Source organism: Rhopalosiphum maidis, chromosome 1 (assembly GCF_003676215.2).
Source record: "Rhopalosiphum maidis isolate BTI-1 chromosome 1, ASM367621v3, whole genome shotgun sequence".
NCBI classification, from domain to species: domain Eukaryota; kingdom Metazoa; phylum Arthropoda; class Insecta; order Hemiptera; family Aphididae; genus Rhopalosiphum; species Rhopalosiphum maidis.
In genome coordinates this window covers 45,397,259-45,419,832 of record NC_040877.1, presented here as the reverse complement: position 1 = coordinate 45,419,832, position 22,574 = coordinate 45,397,259, and the positions used below count along the sequence as shown (strand labels likewise).

At 27.5% G+C, this 22,574-nt stretch overlaps 1 protein-coding gene across 3 annotated transcripts in view; it reads right to left on the bottom strand.

Annotated features, from left to right (window-relative positions):
* Positions 1 to 6,433: 6,433 nt before the first annotated feature.
* The window catches only part of LOC113551154 (6-phosphofructo-2-kinase/fructose-2,6-bisphosphatase), a 32,495-nt gene continuing 16,354 nt past the window's right edge, over positions 6,434 to 22,574 (bottom strand). Inside the window, exons 1-9 of one of the 3 annotated variants that reach the window (XM_026953237.1) lie at positions 20,653 to 20,947; positions 17,064 to 17,189; positions 16,791 to 16,951; positions 15,890 to 16,024; positions 15,367 to 15,624; positions 14,942 to 15,160; positions 14,555 to 14,789; positions 14,310 to 14,437; positions 6,434 to 6,951 (exon numbers count right to left, since the gene is read on the bottom strand). In XM_026953237.1, the coding sequence (XP_026809038.1) occupies positions 6,838 to 6,951; positions 14,310 to 14,437; positions 14,555 to 14,789; positions 14,942 to 15,160; positions 15,367 to 15,624; positions 15,890 to 16,024; positions 16,791 to 16,951; positions 17,064 to 17,189; positions 20,653 to 20,704 (1,428 nt within the window). In that variant the 5' untranslated portion in view covers positions 20,705 to 20,947 and the 3' untranslated portion in view covers positions 6,434 to 6,837. Of the gene's footprint in view, positions 6,952 to 11,494; positions 11,535 to 14,309; positions 14,438 to 14,554; positions 14,790 to 14,941; positions 15,161 to 15,366; positions 15,625 to 15,889; positions 16,025 to 16,790; positions 16,952 to 17,063; positions 17,190 to 20,652; positions 20,948 to 22,574 lie in introns of those variants that run through there. The other 2 variants (XM_026953230.1, XM_026953220.1) reach the window with 2 other exon arrangements.

The following is a 22,574-nucleotide window of genomic DNA, read 5'->3' as shown; positions in this document are numbered from 1 at the left end:
TTTGCTTATTTTGATGGATTGACATAAATTGTAGCAGAGTGCTATGGAAGTGTATGTCATGTTCATAAGCGCAACTAGGGGTAGGCTTAGGCAAATCCTTCAAAGGTTACCTTTGGTTTAATATTGAGGTGGAGCTGTAGCCCCCCTTAAGATTTAGTACTAGTTGCGCCACTGGTCATGTTACAACACGTTCTATTATGAAATTTGAAAGTGCTTTTTTCAACGATTTTTCAAACAGATGCTTATTTCCAGTTTTTCTGATTATTTTTGCTTTATTGACTAATTTTCCTACTTTTTATTTTTTTATGATTTTTTTTTAGAAAATCCTTCGGAAAATCTATGAACAATAAGACAAAATGTCTCGGAAGTGAAGTTTGATTTTTTTATAATATTAAGATTTATTTTTTAAGTAAAATTTTAAGAGAAAATATGAAGTTTAGAGACCTATAATAAATTTTAAAAGATAAATATTTTTAAAAAAACATCTGAATATTTTTGATAAAATATTGTAAAGTTGCATTACAATATTAATTAAGACTCATATAGTTGTAGAAAATTGTGTAGTGTATAATTCATGGTCTCCCACGGGTCACAAAACTATTCTACTTCAAATTGTTATCCCAAATTTAAAAATTGAAATTATTTAGTTGTACCAAGATGTTTCCATAACATAATTGACATATTATTATGATTAGGCGTAAGATAAAATACACACGACCTCGTTACCTAGCAAACCGTGATTTATTATATGAAACCTATTGTTTTACCAGTCAACGTCATTGATCCTTTGATATCAAATAGCACACGGTACATACATTGTTTTGTACTATTCAAAAACCATACAGTATTCTCAATATCACGATATATGGTTAACCTTATAACGAATACAAATTTGCCGTTTAATTGTATAGGTAGTATAGGTACTTACAAATTACAATATACATATAGCATGTTGTATAATATAGTATGAATAATATAAATTATCATATTTACCTAATCGATGTGGGTATTTATTTTCACGTCATCGATCGTAATATATGACTATATCTCTATATAAATATTATATTACGATCAAATTTATAGATTTAGTTTAAGTAGAAAATACAACACTAATGAATAAAAACTACTAACAAGCACAATACATTTTTTTTAAAGTTTGATCAAATAATACTTTCTATTTGATATATTTCATACTATAAAGTATGCTAGTAATTTATTTATTTATTCTAAAGTTGTTGTTGAGATTAGATATTCGTATTGAAATATTAATTAAAAAGAAAGTTTCACATTTTATAATTTATTGTTATTTTATACTGGAAACCAGTCCGTTTTAAATATGGACACTTGACTTGCACTACAGTTATCGACTAAAAGGCGGATCAATTTGTTGTATTGGTAAGAATTTAGAACACCTACATAAATTTCTTAGTGGTAGTATCAAAACCCTAAAATATGAAAATATTTTGATAATGAACTAAAAAGAAGAATTAAAAGAAACCTGGTTTATTTTCTATAGAGTATAGTAGATACATAAATGTTAATTTGGGTATTTAATAAGATAGTAATTTCAATATTATGAAAAAAATCAATGTTGAGATATAATAGACCAGCTTGATTAAAAAGTAATAATTTATTCACTTAATGAAATACTTCTGTACACATCATCAATGATGTCATCATTGTCGTCATCATAGTCGTCATAACGCATGTGATATGTGAGTGTATTTGTATTATATGAGTAAAGATTTTATGTATTTTATAATAAATTATAGAATTTTAACTTTTAAGTATTCGATTACATATATTATAATCGAATTATAAATAACACAGAATTGTGCAAAAATATATTTTGCTATTTTTTATCGTACTAAATTATGTTTCAAGTATTTAAGTTATTTTAAATTTGGCAACCCTATTGTTTCAATTTCATATTTTGATCTTTTGGTATTTAAATACAAAAACTAATAGTTATTTAGTCTAATAGTTTACTATACTATATTTATAATAAGTTGACATGGTATTAAACAGGGTAATCTCCTTGAATTTTTGAGCCATTCATCCACTCATAAAAATGTTGAATGTTTATAAATGATATAGCAGGCTATATGGAAAAAAATGAATACATGTATAATTGTATAGGTAAATAGGAAATCTAATAAAAGAACACAAATGATTCATGTATTATATATGAAACATTATTAATTATTTTATATTGTCGACATTCACATAAGAAATGAGGATTTTTTCGCACACTTAAACCTAATGAATTGGTAGCACCATTATACTATATATAATGTATTATACTTGCCAAAGTCCTGTATCGTTGAACGTTTGTCAGCGGCTAGTTTCTGCAGTGACGTCGATTGCATTGCATACACCCACGCTTTTAAATTCAAAAAAGAAATCGCATCTGTCCATTTTCCGCTCAGATGATAATAATAGTCATAATATTTTTTATTTATACCATTCAACGAGTATTTTCTGTTTCCGTTCATCGCGTTTGTCGAAAACTCCTTGTTAACGTTAAATACTTGTTCAGAATGAATATTATACAAAAAGCATGACGTCATCTTACACAACTGATTTCTGTATTATGTATACATATTATCTGTGTGCGATATAATTGCATTATATATATTTATTTAAACTATCAATATTTATATCGTTAGATAGGGGTGTATTTAGAGAAGGACTGCAAGTGGTTCCTATGACTTCGTGCAGTACATTTGTTAGGGATATAGGGGTGGCAGCAATTCAGCATTGCTGTCCAAAACCTACAACCATTGTATTCGTTATTTAAGAGGTATAAACATTTTCAAATATTTGCCAATGACATATTTTTTAAGAGGGATAATAGTTACGACATTAAAACTTTACCAAGGGTAAAAATAATTACTATGTTTCTGCCCTTAGTTGTTTTTTTATAAGGCTGAATTACACCTACATCACAATGCAAATTATAATTCTTATAAATGCAGGATACTTAAATGCTTATGCTTTCTTAAATTTAGATTTATATACAGAATTTTATAAAAGTATAATATTCGTTTATACGCCGTTATTACAGATTTTAAATGTAGGTAGCTTTTTGTTTACACGTGGAACTGCCTATAATTTATTATAAAGATTTCATTTGTTTAACTTTGGTACACTACAAATAGGCTGTAATTGTTTTATTTAGGTGCCTATGTACCTATTATATTATTAATGTACAAAATATATTAAATCTGTCTAGTTATTAAAAAACACGAGTTTTATAAACGAAATTATATTGATAACGGTTAATAATTGAAATATCACTAGGCACTGATACCAGCAAGAACGTATATTGTTTTCTAAAACTTTGTACTTTTTGTTCGCTGTTTACTGGTTGTTGATCGATCTATTGGAAGACTTCTAAAACAGATATTGATTCATCATTAGTTTTACTTTTGAACAATTTTCCATTTACTTCTTTAAATAATTTAATTTATATAGGTATTAATCATAAAATAAATATATATGTAATACTATATTATACTATATTAAATTTCTCGAGTTTTAAGTTTTTAAATCAAATTTATAGGTAATAAAATGTTAGGTTAAAAAAAAGAAAGTTAACCTCAACTCTAAGGTTAAATTTATCGAAAATTTATTTTAGTTATCAGAAATTTATGTTTGAACGGAATGATTGAAAAATATTATGATGGATTTACGTTTTGGAAAAAAAATAATGGTCATTTTGAATCCCTTAAGAAAAGTATCATACAATTATTAAGGGGCCTGGCTACGGTTATTATTTAAGGGATAACATTTAGGCAATTTATAATCTCGTCTTAGCCGTCCGAGATCTATGTATTAGTTGTAAAATGATTATTAGTGTAAGTGAAATTCAATGCAGGTACCGGCTGGAGTCATCGACAGTTGCCACTCTCGTATGCACATGCACATGGCAATAATTCGATAACAATAAAAATTCACTATACGAATTTTACGACAACTTACTTATTGACTAGAGAAAATTTAAGTTAGTTAACGTTGTTTGATCTTAATTCTGAAAAAATATTTAAATTCAGCAGAAAAATGTCTGTAGATCGTACAAAACATTCCAGTTTTAATTTTAATTTTAAATTTAATATTATGATTTAAAAAAATTCATATTTTTAAATTTTGATTACCACTTTATTAGAATATAAGATTTAATTGTTACAAAGTATTCCGTACGATCTATTGATTAAATTTTCTGCAGTTCAGAATTTTTTTTTCAGAATCAAAATCGGACATCTTAAACTAACTTTAATTTTGTCAAAACTTTATGTCTTTCGAGCTCAAATTGACGGCAGTAGCGAGGCCCCTTAAAATAATTATCATAACCGTAACTTAACGTTACGACTGATAACTTATGTAGTTATGTACCTTTAGTAGCCTGTCTACAGCGCCGTGTCATCATAAATTTTTTTTAATATGATAAATATAATACTCATCTATGAATCATTATTATTTATGACATTCTGCTTATCATAATTTGTCGATAATAGAATAAATATAAATATAATAATACAAGTATAATTATTCTATAATCAATGGTATATAATTTATTACATACATTTGTCTGCCATTGTCACAATTATGGCGGTTGCAAGAGTATCGATCCCAGTATACTGATCATTATTGAAACGTTTGTTTACCGCTTAAATATCATAATCAAAACTACAAGTTCATGTTTATAATTTTTAATTTATTTTTATACTTACCAACCAATGTTACCATCATATGTAGAAAAATAAATCACACGAACAGCCGTAGAGGCTGAGCAATGTTAAAATGTATTATTGTTTTGTTATGTGGATACATTTAAATTGTCGATTACCCTTTCTAATTGCTATAGGTTTCTCAAGGCAGACGCGAACAAAGTCGTTTCGCTAACAGAACAATATTATACGAGTGTATCACGGATAGAAAATAAGCACACCCAACTACAATAATAATTATAAATAAAAGGTATATAATATCATTATACCATCAATGGCGGCAACTATAAGAACTTGGTAAAATTATTTATATTTTACTGCCGACGCAAACAAACTAGTGAAATTCGACAGTGTGCCGACCGTTCGCCGAAACCATTAAAAAACTAAGGAACAATGGTTATATACGATGGCGGGTGCCGACGAGAAATTTGGTTATTAAAATGCTTTCTTTCGATGCCGTTGTGTCACAATGGTTGTGAGTTGTGACGTTGTGTACAATATTATTATACTACTGTATTCAAGTAGTGTTTGGAGGAGTTTTTACAACTCTAGATGAAATCTACACGCAGTTCATAATAATTAGACACGGATACGTTTAAATTATAGGTGTGTATCGTTTATCTGATGGTTTACCACGAGCACATGATTACATGATTTGTATTATATGATAATGTCATGCAAAAGTAAAGCGCCTTCCTCACGAAACAAACAAGTTTTCCACGGATATAATAACTAATAATTCAAAAACGTAACCTAAAATTTAAAACACTTTTAAAATTTTATAGATGACACGTTTGTCAATGTCAAATTGTTAAATAACGGTTGAGATACCGTCGAATGTTGATCGTTATATATAACTTATAAACTATGTATGGGTATTCATTTTTTTTCTCAATATTTGTATTAATTTAAACGGATTTATCAGGTTTTTTTCAATACCTTATCACTAGAGAGGGTTAAAGTGCACTTTAACATATGTGTCTAGATAAAAAATCTTCCACGTGTGTAGACATCACTTTCAGTTGAGTGGGTAGAGCAAAGACACTAAGACAAACTACAGAGTGACTATGAGGAAATACCGAAATTTTATACTTTGTATACTGTACCGAGGTTTGAATAAAAAACTGCGCGCGCCACGGCCAGCCGTGTGACAATTACTACCACACTGCCTCTTAAATAGGTATACAGTGTAAGATTATTGTATGCACTTAACGACTTTTTACGTTAAAATAGATTTAGAACAAAAAATAAATCTTCTTTATTCTGAAGAACATTTTGGTACATAAAAACAAAAGACAAAAAGTTATTTTTCGTAAATATCACAATAAAATTGGTTTAAAGCGATAATATATGCTATAGAGTATAGATTGTATATTTATTTGAAGAATGATTTTGAACAATTGTAATATTTGTTTATAAGACAAGCTTATATGATAAAACGGATAGTTTCCTTATAGGTAATATGTTTCGAAAATATGAAATAAAAATAAAACCTAAAAGTAGTCTACAAAATAAAAACAAACAATTAAGAAAATTTTTAAGGTATCAAAACTGATAAATATTATGGTAATGTGTGGTTTATGACGTATGCATATGATGTTTACTTAAATTATTATATAATGTAAATATGGCTGTGATAAATAAAACTGTATTTACAATAATCGTCTAAAAATTAAGTAGCGTTTTAAAAATTTAAAAAAAAATTGTACACAAGCATTATACATATATTATTAAAATAAAATATATACACAGGTATATATTAGTCGAATTCGGATAGTTTGTTTCTGTCACATGTTATATTACATATTGATATCATACACACACACACATACATATATATATTTCTTAAACATTAAATTATACATAAAAAAATCGAAATTCACCATTCTTCCCCTTCCCCCTTTACGGAAACAATAAATTATAATAATGGATAATTTATATTTATTTTTAGTGCGTGAACGATGCCTTCTTCATCACGACCTCCACTGCAGAACGCAGTCGTTTCTAACGGCGTGCGCACATACAGAGAAGGTGGTGCGGTATCCCTGATATAGTAATAGTATAATAATATAGCTGTGATCGTGGCCGTATGACGGTGGATCGTAAGTTAAGTGGGCAGTGTAGCGTCTCCGTTGTTCGCTTTTTTGCTGTTCGTATTGTCGCCGCCTCCGACACCGTCGTTTACATCATCCTTAAAACGATCCTCCAGATATCCCGGTTCCTAGAAGACAAGACGTAAAACGTTAGTGAATTTAAAGCAATATCGTGTAACTGATCGATTTGATATCGTTATTTCTGCGTACCTCTGCATATATCAAAAAATTTCATACGTAAAAAAAAATCAAGAAAATTTGCAAGTAATGTGCTGATAAAACGTAGCTTGCATGTACTAGGTACATTAAAATAATAATAATAATAATAATTTAATTTACAAAACGGTGCGACAAAATAAAAAAAGATTAACAAAATATAATATGACATTATATATTATTATCCTATCCTATATGTATATGCGCGTAATATTTACATTAAGCCAAATATTAATATATAATACAATAAAATTAATGAGTGTTATAAAAACGAAAGTTCGAACATGCCATGGTGTTATAACTAGGATCCGGATTTGTATGCTTAAAAATTTAAAATACGGGGTGATTTTTTTTATTATGAACCACTCATTATTTCAAAAAGTAATCATGTTTTTGAAAACATTTTTTTACATAGTTTCAAGTTGTTAAAAATCAACGTTTTTATTAAAAAATTATATTTTTAAATATTTTTTATTCTTATATTTTCTTAAGATTTTTACTTTTTTGAATGACAATATAGAATTTTAATTTCATATTCCAAAGCAAAATAACTGTTCGAGTAATTTGATACATTAACATCGAATTTAGTTTAGAAAGTAGGTTATGAGCTATACGTATTTAAAGTTTAGACAAGCAGAGTAGTGGACAAACATTTTGCGGGGTAACCCCATACCATTCACTCCGCACATCTAAACTTTAAATATTTATAACTCATAAACTACTCGCCCTAAATTCGATATTTATGTATCAAAATACTCAGAAAAATATCCTGCTTTGGGATATGAAAAATAAAAATATCATGCTTTAATGTGAAAATTAAAAAAATTAATTAAAACATAATTGAAACATAATATAAAAGAAAAACGACATTATGACTTGATAGTATTATCATTGAGTGTTTAAAATATTATTGGAAGCATGATTAATGAACCAACTAAAAACAGTAATAACTATTTTTAAACAAAATCACAACTTAAATAAGTAAGTAAGTAATCGATACCCTGTACAGTACCTAAGAGTTATAGAGTACTCGACTATATACCGTTAATAAGTAAGTCTATTACAATACGTATTAAATTTGATAAATCATTGTACATGGTGAAAAACGATTCTGAGCGGAGATGATTAAATTCTTTTGGAATCATGGATATCAAACAATTATTTTAATAATAATGTTAAAATGTTAACAAATATTCGAATATTTTTTTGCCAATTAGTATAAAAAGTACCTATAGTTAAAAACAAGGATTAAAACTGGAACTTAATACCGGTAAAATCTGTTAAAAACCAAAAAAATATATGAAAATTAAAATTGAAGTTGGTAAAAAATCAATATCGGTATTTGAAACTAAAATTTATAAATAAAAAAAAATAAAATACCGAAATTCGACAATGGATCGCAAAAAAAAAAAGTAAACCGGTAAAAATTAAATCGGAAAAATGTATTTTGTTTTAAGCCCTACTCAGAAATTTTACTCTACTTTCGACCAACTAAAGGACAAACTTTATCTAATTTTTTACCAGAAAAATTTCTCGAAGTCCATGATAGGAGCATTTTTTATAAAAAAAAATGTCTTCAGATACAAAATAAACCATAATGATTAATTATCGTAAAATGCATACATTCATCGCTCTGCTCAGAATCTAAAAATTATAACTGGTTAATGATTAAAAAAAAGTATAAATAATCAATAATAATACAATCAAAAATTAAAATAAATTAATATATTTTCTCGCAATTTACAAAATATTCAAAGGTATATTTAAGTAACTAAATATACTCTAAAATAATTTTGAATATGCGTAAAAAACTTTATTGTGTGATCTCTATATAATATTATTTAACATTTTCATTTTCACCCCCACCAAATAACATATACACTCAATGAAAATGTGTAAAAACATAAAAATCCGAATACTAGTAATAACTATATTATTACCAATAACACACACCGTATTAGTAGATTTTGTGTCCCTGCTATCAAAGACAGTAGGCATATCCTTTAAAAACAAATTACAACAATAATATTATCATACGTTTCCATATAAGTAGGTAGCGAATGCACAATATACAATAACGGCAAAATATTTTTTCATTTATCAAGAGTTAAAATCGTGTATATCGATCGTTATAAATATTGTCACGGCGTACAATGTAAATGGAGAAAACTGTTTCTACTTAAAATTATTTTTTCTTATGCATAAAAGTAGGATTTCCGATTGACATTTCATCAATAATATACTATAGAATAAAAGAAAAAAATTATTGTTGAGTAACAGAACAATCAAGTCGGTAAACATTGCTTACGCAATGTGAGTATTCTTTTTTTCCTCTGCAAACATATTGTGAATATTTTCAAAGCTCCTTATGTCGAGTGCCTCATATTCTGACACAGCCGAGAACATTTTATGCGTATATTTTACCTAGACACTACCCCTTACGAACATATATTAAGAAGACGCCAACGTACATCATAATACATTTTCGTTCAGCAGAATACATTTTGTGATGTTAGCTTTAATATAAAAGTAAATTTAACTATTATCAAATTTAAAGGTAAGAATATTATCTAGACTAAGACAGACGATTTTATTGATATTATCATTTTAAAGTGAGTTAAGAACATTTTAAAGTTGTTATATTTTACATAGCTGTAACTCACTTTATAATAATAATATCATTAAAAGCATATGTAATTGTCTAGATAATATTCTTACCTTTAAATTTGATGATAGGTAAATTTACTCTTATATTAAAGCTAACATTACAAAATGTATTCTGCTGAACGAAAATTTGTTATGATGTACGTTAGTAAGACAGAGACAACATATGCAGATATGGCATCCTCTTAGCTTCCTACTAAACATTGCGTAGACAGAATTATGTTATTGATTATTTTTGTTTCTGTAAGGAAAAAGTTAGCAGAACGAACTATGTAAAATCCTTATGTAAAATCAATTAGTACATGTATGTGTGTATTTTTGGTGTCATAAGTTTGCCCTTAACGGAAGAGCAAAACCCATCGTATGCGCTGTTTAGTACCGTAAATATAAATTGTTGTAATCTAAAGTAACTATTGCTAGTTTTTCTTGCAAAACGAAGGATCTATACATGAGACGTATGCCAGATTTGTAAGAACCTACAAAGTACAAATTTCCCATAACGTTAAAATATTTATGTCGAATTTCAAAAACCATTTTTACATCATGAAATTAATACATATTGAAGGTACTTCTATATAGTGTATAGTATTGTATATTTATTAATTGTGCTTATGTTTAAATTGTAAAAAAATAATTTTTTTGAAGTTTAACAAATAATATGCAATAACTTTATAACAAGTATTTAAATATATTTACAAATACTATAAAACTATATGTATATACGTAGTACATACAATTTTAAACTCATTTCAAAGAAAAAACTGGAAGGAAATTTATTACATTATACAATAATTTTAATTTGGCCCACGATTTAAATAGATGCTATAAAGCATAAAAAAACTACTACTATACTAAGGTTAAAGATAATTAAAGCCGATTTTACACGATAAAACCACAATATTTTCTATTTTTTTTTTTAAATTTAGATTTATAAACTTGCGTTAATTTCTTATAAACAATGAAAAACCAATAATATAATATGGTATTAGCCCACCACCATTAATAAAATGTCGAAATGCATTGAATTGTCATTGTGTTAACGGTATACCCAGAGAAATTATAAATAATGTAAACGACATTAATTCTTATAAAGTAACATATTAAATATTATATTTTAATAATAAGCTGATTTTTTTAAATACTACTTGAGATACGGGGAAAAAATATTCTTAATTAAACAAATTTATATGTACCAATATAAATTTAACAAAGAAACTAAGGAATAAATAATAGTATGACCATACTACAAATTAAACTAAAATTGATCAGCAAATATTTAATACCAATAAAGATATAATATATATATATATAATTTAATATTAAACTTTGTATTGTATACTTAGGTAGAATGTGATGCATTTAGTGACTACACTACTTACTTTAAAAATGGCAGTCAAATAAAAAAATTTTGTTTTTTTTTTCAAAAATATTTAGGAATGACAAAATAATGTAAAAATATTTTTTCAATTAAGTTAAAAAAAAATCGAATTAGTGATAGTAGACACTTTAATGAATCATATTGTACATACATGAATTTATACATATTAATTCATTTTGTTAAGTATATTATATATTTTTGATAACAGTAAAAATATATGTACAATATTAAATATTAATAATCATTGATAAGCAGTATTACTGAGATGAAGCCAACTATAAGTCATCGTTTGTTTTGTTTACATTATGATAAAATATCACGTTTTAAAAATTAAATGTGTTAGTTAATAATATTACCGACCCTTGTTTTCATGTCAAGCAAAAATGTGTAATCAAATATATTTATAGACTTACTTTGGAAATAATTACTCTGTCATTCATTTTTTAGCAAATTCTAGAAAAAATTATTCAAAAATATAAACATGTTTTAATCAATGTTTTACTGATTGAACTTTGAGAAACGAATACAATATTTTTTTACATGCAAAAACAGTCATTTTTCAAAAGAAATAAATACCTAAATTAATAACAGATTTTAGCTTTTTTACCAACCGGTGTTTTAATACAGAAAGAGTAAATATAGGTAAAACACTTTCAAAAAATCATTTCTTACAGTTCTTATTTCAGGAGTTATTAAAAACGAAGTTATTTTTTAAGCACATAGTACCCAAGAGATAATTAAATACGAAAAATTTTTAATCCTAATACTGATATAAATAAATTATCATTTTATATAATAAAATTTATTGAGCATGCGAGTAAAAATAAACGTGTATACAAAATGAATATCTATATTAATATGATGAATTTAACTTAAGTCTTTAATAACATACTTTGATTCATAAATAAATTAAAAAAATAAATACTGAGAAAAGACAATCAAGACTCTTCCAACATATATAACTTATAGACACAAGTGCTTCAAGACATCAAGTGAAAAAACACTCAGGTATGAATGGTGTTGTCTGTGTGCATGGGTCCAATCGGGCCCACCTTAGAACTGTTATTTAATTTTCATAGTATTATAACTAAATCTAAAAAAATGTGTTCCAATAATTAAGAATATGTAATTTTCAAAAAAATATAAATACATTTTTATCATTTTAAATTCATATAATATAATATAAAATTGTATAAACAAAAGTTTATGTACAAATAGTTTGCTACGTTATTTATAAATTTAAAAAATGAAATATTGAAGTACCTATAACAATATACATTTTGAATAATTCTCAAAAACGCCATTTAAGGGGATTTATCCCTACATAGTTTTTTAAAATATATTTTGCAGACTGCAGACGTTAAACATTTTGGGATTAGCTAGACAGACTGTATTTTCTTAAAAGAAAAAAGTTTTTTTTTAAGCTATTTGTAATAGGTATACATACTTATTACTTACTATTATACGTACCTAAATATAACATTCTGTAGTTTTTATATAGTTGATTATTATTATAGGTATTAAAATTATACACAATAATTTGTAGACAAACTTTACAGGCAAGTTATAGACCTATTTTACGTTACGAAATAGGAGAGTGGAAGCTGGGAAAGTTGTCATTAAACATTTATTATTTGTAAAAAAATGATGACCCAATTGGTGAATTCATGATTGTTATTATTGATAGTTTTAAAAGCTAAACTGACGTTTATAGCTATGAATGTATCTAAAGAATCGAATTCAGCTATGTCAACCCGTGAAGGATAAGTAAAATATTATAAAAATATGAAATCAGAAATTGAAGATCAATATGTGGAAATTTGTAAAATAATATTAACATATAAAACAAAATATTATATTTTCCAACAATGTCTAATACATTTTAATGAATAGATATAGATATATGAATGAATAGATATATGTACATCATATAATTCTCAAATTCGATTTTACATAATCCATTTTTTCAAACAGGTCACCCAAATTGATTATAGTTGTGGATATATATTACAAAATTCTGTCTAAATCGATACAATAGTTTATAATATTATTGATGCACATACGCAGATTATTTTGCAGTCAAAAGACATGAAAATATATTGACTTTTGATCAATACTCAGTATAAATGTGATTGATAATTATTAAAATACACGAAATATAAACAAAACGTATTGCTTATACTTTATTTGCATAAAGGATCTAATTAGTCACTGAAATCAACAATTTTTTGCAATATACATATTATGTTTACGACACATAAATGTGTGAAACAATATAAGGTTGATTCAAGTATAACTACACTAACTGTACGGGGCCGCATATAAATGAGGAAAATTTTCATATGGAACCATATTTTTCAGGAAAATAATTATCTGGGCTAGATTTCTTGTAGGGAAAGATATTTCAAATGAATGGTTTTTCTTATAAAATAATATTTCTTTTTAATACTATTCCTTGTGAATATTTTCCTATAAATAACTATCCTGTCTCATCTAGTCCAATGCTTTTTTTTTCGATTAATACGGTTTTAGATTAATACGGATCCACGTGTATAATATACTCAAAAATGTCGTCCCGATTTATACAGTCCTGAGCGATATTTTCCTAATTTATACAATTCTTGAAAAATATAGTTCCGTGTTTTATATTTTCCTTAGATAAGACTGTTTAGAAAAATATCATTCCAAGAACATATTAATCCTTGCAAATACAATTCCTCTACTATATCATTTCTTTGATATACCCCGTTCCATGAAAATACCAATCCTAGATTTTTTTTCCTTCCGCATATTTTCCTGATTCATATAGCCCCCCTCCGTTAGTATTAACTACTATAATGTTGATAAAAATATCAAGAAAGCTTTCAAGATACAATAGTCTGTAAACTGTAACATTTGGCGAAAAACTCTTCAACGCGTTTGTTGTATTAGTAATTATTGGTTTAGTAAAAACACAAAAACAAACAATGAAAATAAAACAGTTTAACAAAGAAGTTTTTACATTTTTAAGAGTAGAGAATGTCCCGTAATACCGGCGCACTTCTGTTTATTATAAGTTCAATTGATTATATAATGTGATTTAATTTACACATGAAAATGTAAACATTATTTTTTAAACAAACATAATTTAGTACTTGTATTAATAAAAAAATAATAACATTTCCGATCTTCGTGTATGTTAAACTCTTATTCTATGATATTTTTTTTGATTTTGTTTAAGTAACTAACCTGAGGCTTTGGACGATGCGTGCTGACAGCCTCGATAGGAAAGTTGATTTGCTCCATTCTACAACCGTACGCTACGGGCGTAAGTTTTATCAACGAATGCAAGGGCACTTCTAAGTACGGTAACTCTTCTGTAAAATAAAAAATATTTATGATATTAATTAGGTTTCTTAGTTATATGGTAAATGGTGAAGAAATAAATAGCAAAAATAATAACTATAGAATGTCCTATATAAACATAAACAGACCTGAGTTTTTGTCCAAAAAATATGCCAGTAAGCACCGGAACACAGCCTGATGGCTGACCACTAGAACGTTTCCCTGTCTCTCCAACTCCATAATAACTGGTTCTAATCGGGCAACCAAGTCTTCATACGACTCACCTCTCGGATAACGGTACGCAAACTTATCCTTGTCACGGGCTGCAAACTGCTCAGGATACTCGCGTTTGATCATCGCGTACGTTTTACCGTCACATACACCCTAAAAAAGTAAATAATAAAAAACAAATAAGCAAACAAACATTCACCTAATAATATAAGTATGGCCGTCACAAACAAATCGTTTATGACGCGAGGAAAGTTTATATTATACTATTAAATATTTATTATCTATAAAAGTATCGTGTTTCTTACGGCATCAATTTCATTCAGCGACTTCCATCGTTCTTGCGGAGCCTGAACGCCGCTAGCGGTCTGAATGGTCCTATAATGCCATGATGTCCACACCCGAAGGTTTTTAATATTCTGTTCGTTTATGTAGTTAGCTAATGCGATGGCATACTTGACACCGTTAGGCGACAGTTGGGAATCCCCGCCAATTTTTCCTTCCTTGTTCCATTCGCTCTCGCCGTGCTACAAAAAATACGTAATTAGATTGATAGTATTAAATTGTTATTATTTTGTTTTCGAATCGTAAATAAGTAGAACAGTAAAACTTCTCACATATTTGCGATTTTCACAAAAATAAATTGTTTTCAAAATTAGTATCTCAGATTTTTAAATTACACGAAAAAAAACTATTTTTGCCAGAACAGTATATTTTATATTGAAGCACTCACTCTAGTAAGATAAATGGTTCTCGGAATGATATGAATGTTCATCAAGTAGTAGACGATGCGTGACTGTATGTGACCCTCATGCTTGCGCACCAACACCTTTTCGCCAGTGTTGAATATTTTCATGAAGCTCAATTCAGACTCAGTCTCTTCGTTCAGTGGTTCATACCGCTCTTGATAGTGCTCTATCCGCTGCAAAAAATCCCTGAGTGCCACATCAGCACCCATGCTCTGGTAGTCCGGGCTGTTGATCTTCACTTCCTGCGTAACAAAACAGTGTAAATAAATCAATATAATAGACATTTACAATTTCAAACTCGTTTATTTTACGTATTTATTATGCCACTAGTTTTCAACTTATAGTTTATGACCCATGGGTTAAGTCAAAAAAGTTGAAGACCACTAAGTTATATATAAACATACAATCGACATTATTATTTATAATATACACACATTAAATATATTATCCTTTTTAATACTATAATAATATGCTCTTATTAATTACTTTATTAATTAATTAATTTACCATTATGTTCTGTTCGACTATTTTTGGGTCATCACACACCGATTCAACGAAAAACAACTTGAATCCTCGTTTTTTTACGACGATATCCAATATCAATTGCCGGCGCTCAATGGTCGAGTTGGTTGCGTCAAACACCTATAAACCGGAGTTATATTGTTATTATGTAATTAAATTTCATGCACCATATATTTTTTTAAAGAGTGGTACTTTTAAGAGTAAAAACTGATTCTCTCGAAAAATATTAACGTTTATGAAAATATTTTTTATAATTATTATTTATTATGTTTTTACTTATTTTAATGAAAATATACATTTATACTTATACATTCATACTCTACTAAGTAAAATATTTTCTGAGAACTTTGATGTACAGAAATTGAATTTCTAACGATTAATATGTGATTTTACTAGATGCGAATTAGGCATGGTTATAACTAAAAACCGTAATTTATTAATCTATTGGTTATAGCCAAATTATGATGAAAATATTAATTGTTGAACATACAGAATGATAAATTATCAGCCAAACCGAAACCTAAAATCTATTTTTAAACATTGAATGTAAGAAGTATTTTGCACTTGCACGTTATAATACAAAAATACAAACTATTTATATTTGTTTATATTTTTTTATTATAATGATAATAATAATGAATAATTTTTGAGCAGTAGCCTATCGAGAATTTTCAGGGTATCCCGCTGACCTGGTCCGTCCCTGGATGTATATGTACTCATTAAAAAGTAAAATAATTAAACACTAAAAAATTCAATTTTTACAAAAACATTATTACGTAATAACTTGAAACAAATAATACAATATTTTGAAAATAATTTTTGATAAAACGGGGGCTGACTTTAAAGAAATCACCCTATTTTAAAATTATTTATGTGATATACTTACAGCGACTTCGCCACCGTTATCTAGCCATGTGCAGACGTCGTCAAGCGCGTCGATGGCACATTGTGTTCGAATTGCCATCGCTTCAACGTTGTCCGGACGGAAGAACTCGTGACACTTATACGCTGTGGTGGCATGACGCCGGTATTCTCCGAGATTGAAAACTGAAATATTTAATATGTTCACATAATACAACAGTAATTAACCTATACTCAATACCAGATGTATCACGTACGAGTATATCACACAAACTATTGTTATTTTCTCTATACCCACCTTTAGTGTTAATACCAATCCAGTTAAGGTACCGGGAAAGTTTTTTCGAAATGTAAGTTTTCCCTCGTGCCGGCAGTCCGACCATAGCAATAACGTGCGGTGTGTTAACATAATTAAGACGTTCACCTAAAAAAATTTAGTACACAATGAGTATTACGTATTTTAGTACAATTTAAATTATATTTATTATCATAGTTAATTATTTAATAATAAATAATACGAAGATAGATAATTTATAACTAATTAAAATTTTCAAAATTCTTTAGAGATATAGAAACAACTAATATAAATGTCAACAATTAAAACTTCAAAAAGGACACTTCCAGTCTTATAAAAAAAAAAAGTACTAGGAAAGTCACCGAGAAAATTTTTTTTATAAACTACACGAATAAAATTAATCTATACTAAACTAAATATTATTGATAGGAAAAGATGTTATGGCATACGTTTGTCAATAATATGGTTTTGAAGGCTGGTAACTACGAAAAAAAGAAAACCTACCTATAATAAATTAATAATACATAAATCACTGGATTTATTTGTGTTCAATTAAATAATCATTTATCAAAAAATCTCATTAAACTAAGGTCATAGTATATAAAGAAAGATTAAGAAATACATCGGGCATTGGATACCCGTTTTCTTTAAACCTTTAATTTCTTCAATTTGGATAAAACATAAGATCAGTAATATAATATCCAGATTTCGAGATTTATTTATTTATATTAAAAAGTAATTGTAAGCAACCATTTATAATAATACGATAAGAGTACGAATTATAGTTTTGTGTTTATAAATTCAATTCAATAGGAAATGTATCGTCGGATTCCATACGTTGATAACGATTATTAATCGCGTGTCATACTTTATAGTGATTGTTAGTTTTTAGTGATTTCATTTATGTCGAAAAAAATACTTACAAATGACCCAATGTAAGCAAAGTATTATAATAGATAATCCGAACAAATCAGTAATCCGGATGACCCCTTTCCCCAATCTCATTCGAATTATCGAGAACCTACTGTATTACCTTATTACATACTAAAATATTATATATGAACATAATATACAATTCCACGATAAGCCATTTAGTTTAAACGTAATTAAAAGAATTACTTTTATTTCTATCGATAGAATAAGACATCGCAATTATTAGAACACATTTTTTTTAGTTGCATTATCGTTAACATAATAGTTATAAAAGTTACACGATAAGTAATATAATTTAAAAAAAAATATTATAATATTATCATAAACATTTATATCAATGAACAAATATTTTATTAATAATTATAATTTACAAGTATAATACAATTTTGTACTTATTTCTATACAAAATTGTACGTTATTAATTGCAAATTTATCTGATAACAATTTATAAAATTCTTACAGAAATAGGTTAAGCAAGTTAAATAAATAATTTTTAAATCAACACGAATATTGAAACATTTTTTATTCTATATTTTATAATTTAATACTTTAATAAAACGCCTTCAAACCGTCATACAAATTTAAATATATAATATTAAGAAACAAAAATATTTATGTTATTTTAAACAACAAGGATACTATTAAGACTATTATTATTTAAGATTGCTGAATAACAATAACACATTTCTATACATTACAACTAACGCATTTTCTTTACTATAACTATAACCACTATAACAACCTAACTAATACAAAATTTACTTTTCAATGTACTCCATAATTAGGTACCTATACTTAATAGATATATAATTTATTATATCATACAAAATAATGATCGTAATAAAATTATATAACTATATTAATAGAAAAAAAATATATAATGTAACACCATAAATCATGTTTATATAAATTAAATTAAACTATAATAGACTTCTTATACTGTTTAAAATTATTGATGCATAAAAAACAATAATGCCAAATACAAATGGATAAGTAATTTTTCTAAGATGTGTAATTAAAAACATTTTCTAATAGTTAAACTTTAGTAAAATTTCAAAAAAAAACTTTTCGTTTTTCCAAACTACAGTAGGTATTTCCAATCCTACTAATTTCTAATTAAAATAGACTCGTATAACTTTTGATTATATTATATTTTCAAAATAAAAAATATAAATAAATCATATACATAATTGAATAGTTTAAAAATGAAAAGTATCTTTTTATACATGTATATTAGGCAGTAGTCAATATTTTAAAATAAAATGTTAATTCTATTAAACACACATACCAATATACAATTTCAATGTTTGAAATTATATACATTTGGAAACCTTATATACTTATCAGAAATAAATATCAATGTTTTATAATTGTTGTTCGTCATAAATCTAACGTAAATCATAACCTATATAACGATATATTTTTAATTTTAAAATAAATTTAAAAGTATTATCGAATTAGAACCAGGAATCTAGGAATTATTTTTAAAAAAAGATCGTATTTTACTGTATTATGTTAATACATAACGGAAATAAATTGTTATAATACCATACCTAACCGTTTAAACACAAATTTATGAGTTTATAAATATTTATTGTTCACAATACTTATAAGGTTATTGATTTATTGATGTCTTAAAAACTCCTAACTAATAATCACATGTTAAAACTTACAATTGCAGATAATTTAAACAGTGTTAAGTATTATAATTTATTTATGATCCAACATTTCTTTGTCACATTTCAGACTAACCTTGTCAAGGTGAAATAACAATTAATAATACAGGTAAACTATTAAAAATCAATAAGTATATTAAATTAGTATTTAAATGTAGGTAGTTGTATCTAATACAAACTACCTACATACATTATATATTATGTAAAATGTATCGTTTAAACAATATAATATTTTATTTATTTATAAAATTAAATCTAATAATCTATAAATTAATACCTACTTTTTAAATCAATCAATTTTCATTATGTATCTCATAAATAATCATTTATTTATATGAGTATAGCCCCAAAATTTAAAAACTCATTTTGTAGTACACATTAAAATTTCTTATCACTATAGGATTAATAAATTAAAGATAAAATTATACTAAAATGTAAATCACTATATTAGTGATTATTACATATTGCCAATCAGAGTGATACTTTGATGTAGATGAATATACATTGAATACGTTAATTACGTTTATCCGCATGATAAAGGTAAACATTAATATTATTAAGTCCATTGAAGTACTGAATTTATGCTGATTGCATCAGATACAGGATGGTCGACTAATATTTTTTTCTTTGCAACGAATATAAAAACTCATTTACAAGTGCAAAAATGCAATGATAAAAATCTTAGTGTAATAAAAAATGTATTTTATGAAAATTAATTCACCTCGTAAACACGCATCAAAATATAGAAATACAGTAGTTACAGTTAATTATTTTTAATTTCATACGTTTTAGGGCAAAACAGATTTTGGAAGGTAGATAACTTGTATACGCAATTAATAGACTGATAAAATTACAAATATGTACACATATATAATATACATATATTATGCAAGAAGAAAACTCATATACGAAAATGAAACGGTTATGATTTTTTCAAGGTCAAAAAGTTTTGTGCGTGTGTTTTTGCTTTTTGGCTAACTCACCGATCATAATGAACTCTTGTCGCTCAAAAAGCGACTGCCGCCGGGGGAACATGGGTTTAACAATGACGTTTCGAACGGTAACAATAACGACAACGACGACGAAGCGTGACGAGGAGAACGACGACGCGGACACGACTACTAGACGCGCGAAAAGATTTATTTTGGAAAACGTACAAATCCGGACGCGGTCAATACATATTATTATATCGACGATGACAACGATGTCACGTGCATCATCGGGTATTGTGTATATATGTACTTACGTCGCAATGAGTATTATTATTTATCTCGCGGTGGCGGCGATAACGAGCGGACCCGACCGACCGACCGACAAATGCCGCAGTCGAATGAGCGCGATAGCAATAATACACGGCCGTAATAATACAAGTACGTAGTTTAAAATCGAGCTGTGCATGTATGTAGGAGAGAACGAAAACCGCACTTACGCGATTATAATAATACTTGGTGTGCGTGCATTTATATATATATATATATATAGGTACCATGCAACTACTCGTGTGCGTTTGTATATAGGCAGGTACGAGTCGGGGTGGATGGAGGTCGAACAAAATCGTTAAGGCGGCGCCGCCGCCGCCATCGCCAAGTCGCGTTACGTCGTCATCGAACACACGCCGAGGTGGTAGAGAGTATATAGGTATTTATTAGAAAAAAAAATTGCACCACGTAACGACCAATAATACTACTGTACGTACATGCGCTATAGCTAAATAAACTATTCTCTATTCGCACATGTACCCAAGCCCGACAATCGTATTTTCAGCCCATTGTGTGACGTGCGCGTTGCTTGCGCGGCATCGGAGCGTTTATAAATAGTAGACACCGGAGGGATATATAGCTAACGCCGCGAGACAGCGGCCTGTCGGTCTATTCTCGCGAGAGCGTCTCCGGCGTCCGGCGAAGACGTCGACCCAATTGCCGCGGACCGGAAGGAACCGGACCGAGTCGTGCGCCAACAACCACGCATTCACAGTGCGGCGCCGGGTATCGATTGTTAGTATAAATTATTTATATATCTTGGTCGCTACTGTCAAATTTTATCTGCAATATCGGAGATCGTAAAGAAACTATGTATACTAACTTTTCAGTAGGTTTCTATAGCGTGATTCGTTATATTGAGTATGAATCGCTATATAATTGATGACGTGGTAATTTTAAATTCACAATAATTAGTAAACCACTTCATAGATACGAGAAACGATATAGAAAGAAAACGTCCCCGTCGCGTCAGTGAAGGGTTAAGCAATTTTGCATTTTAACTACTTATTAAGTAGTATGCGCGTAACCTATTATAATATAGGTTAAAAAAATGTATGAAATAAACATCGTATATAATATTTATAATAATTATAATTTTATATTATATTATCATATATATTATTTTTAATAACTTAAGTCAATACCGATGTACTGTAGAATAGTTTGAATAAGTATATAGATTAAATATTTTGAAATTTGCAATGCGTATATAAAATAATAAGATCTGTAATTAAAATAAATTTCAAGTCACGAGGATTAATATTTATTTTAATTACAACTACTTTACAAAAATCTAGTACAATATCTACATTTTGAGATGTAAATATAATTTTAATTTATTGTAAGCAGCCAATGCTCAAATACAATAAGAAAACAAGACAAGAAAACCCATTCTGAAAGCGTACTAAATTCTTGGTTTTGAAACGTATTTTAAATAAACTATAATTGCATAATATTATACAATTTTAAAACAATTTGGTATCCTAGTAGGTATGTATATATAATGAAATAATGTAAATACTTATGTGTAGAATCCAAAATAAATTAAATATCTTAATTTGTAAATCATTGACCTGCTACAGACATGCTGTTGGTCATTCAAAAAAATTATGAGTGTTCAGTATCTTTGTTTAGAAAAATGTTGG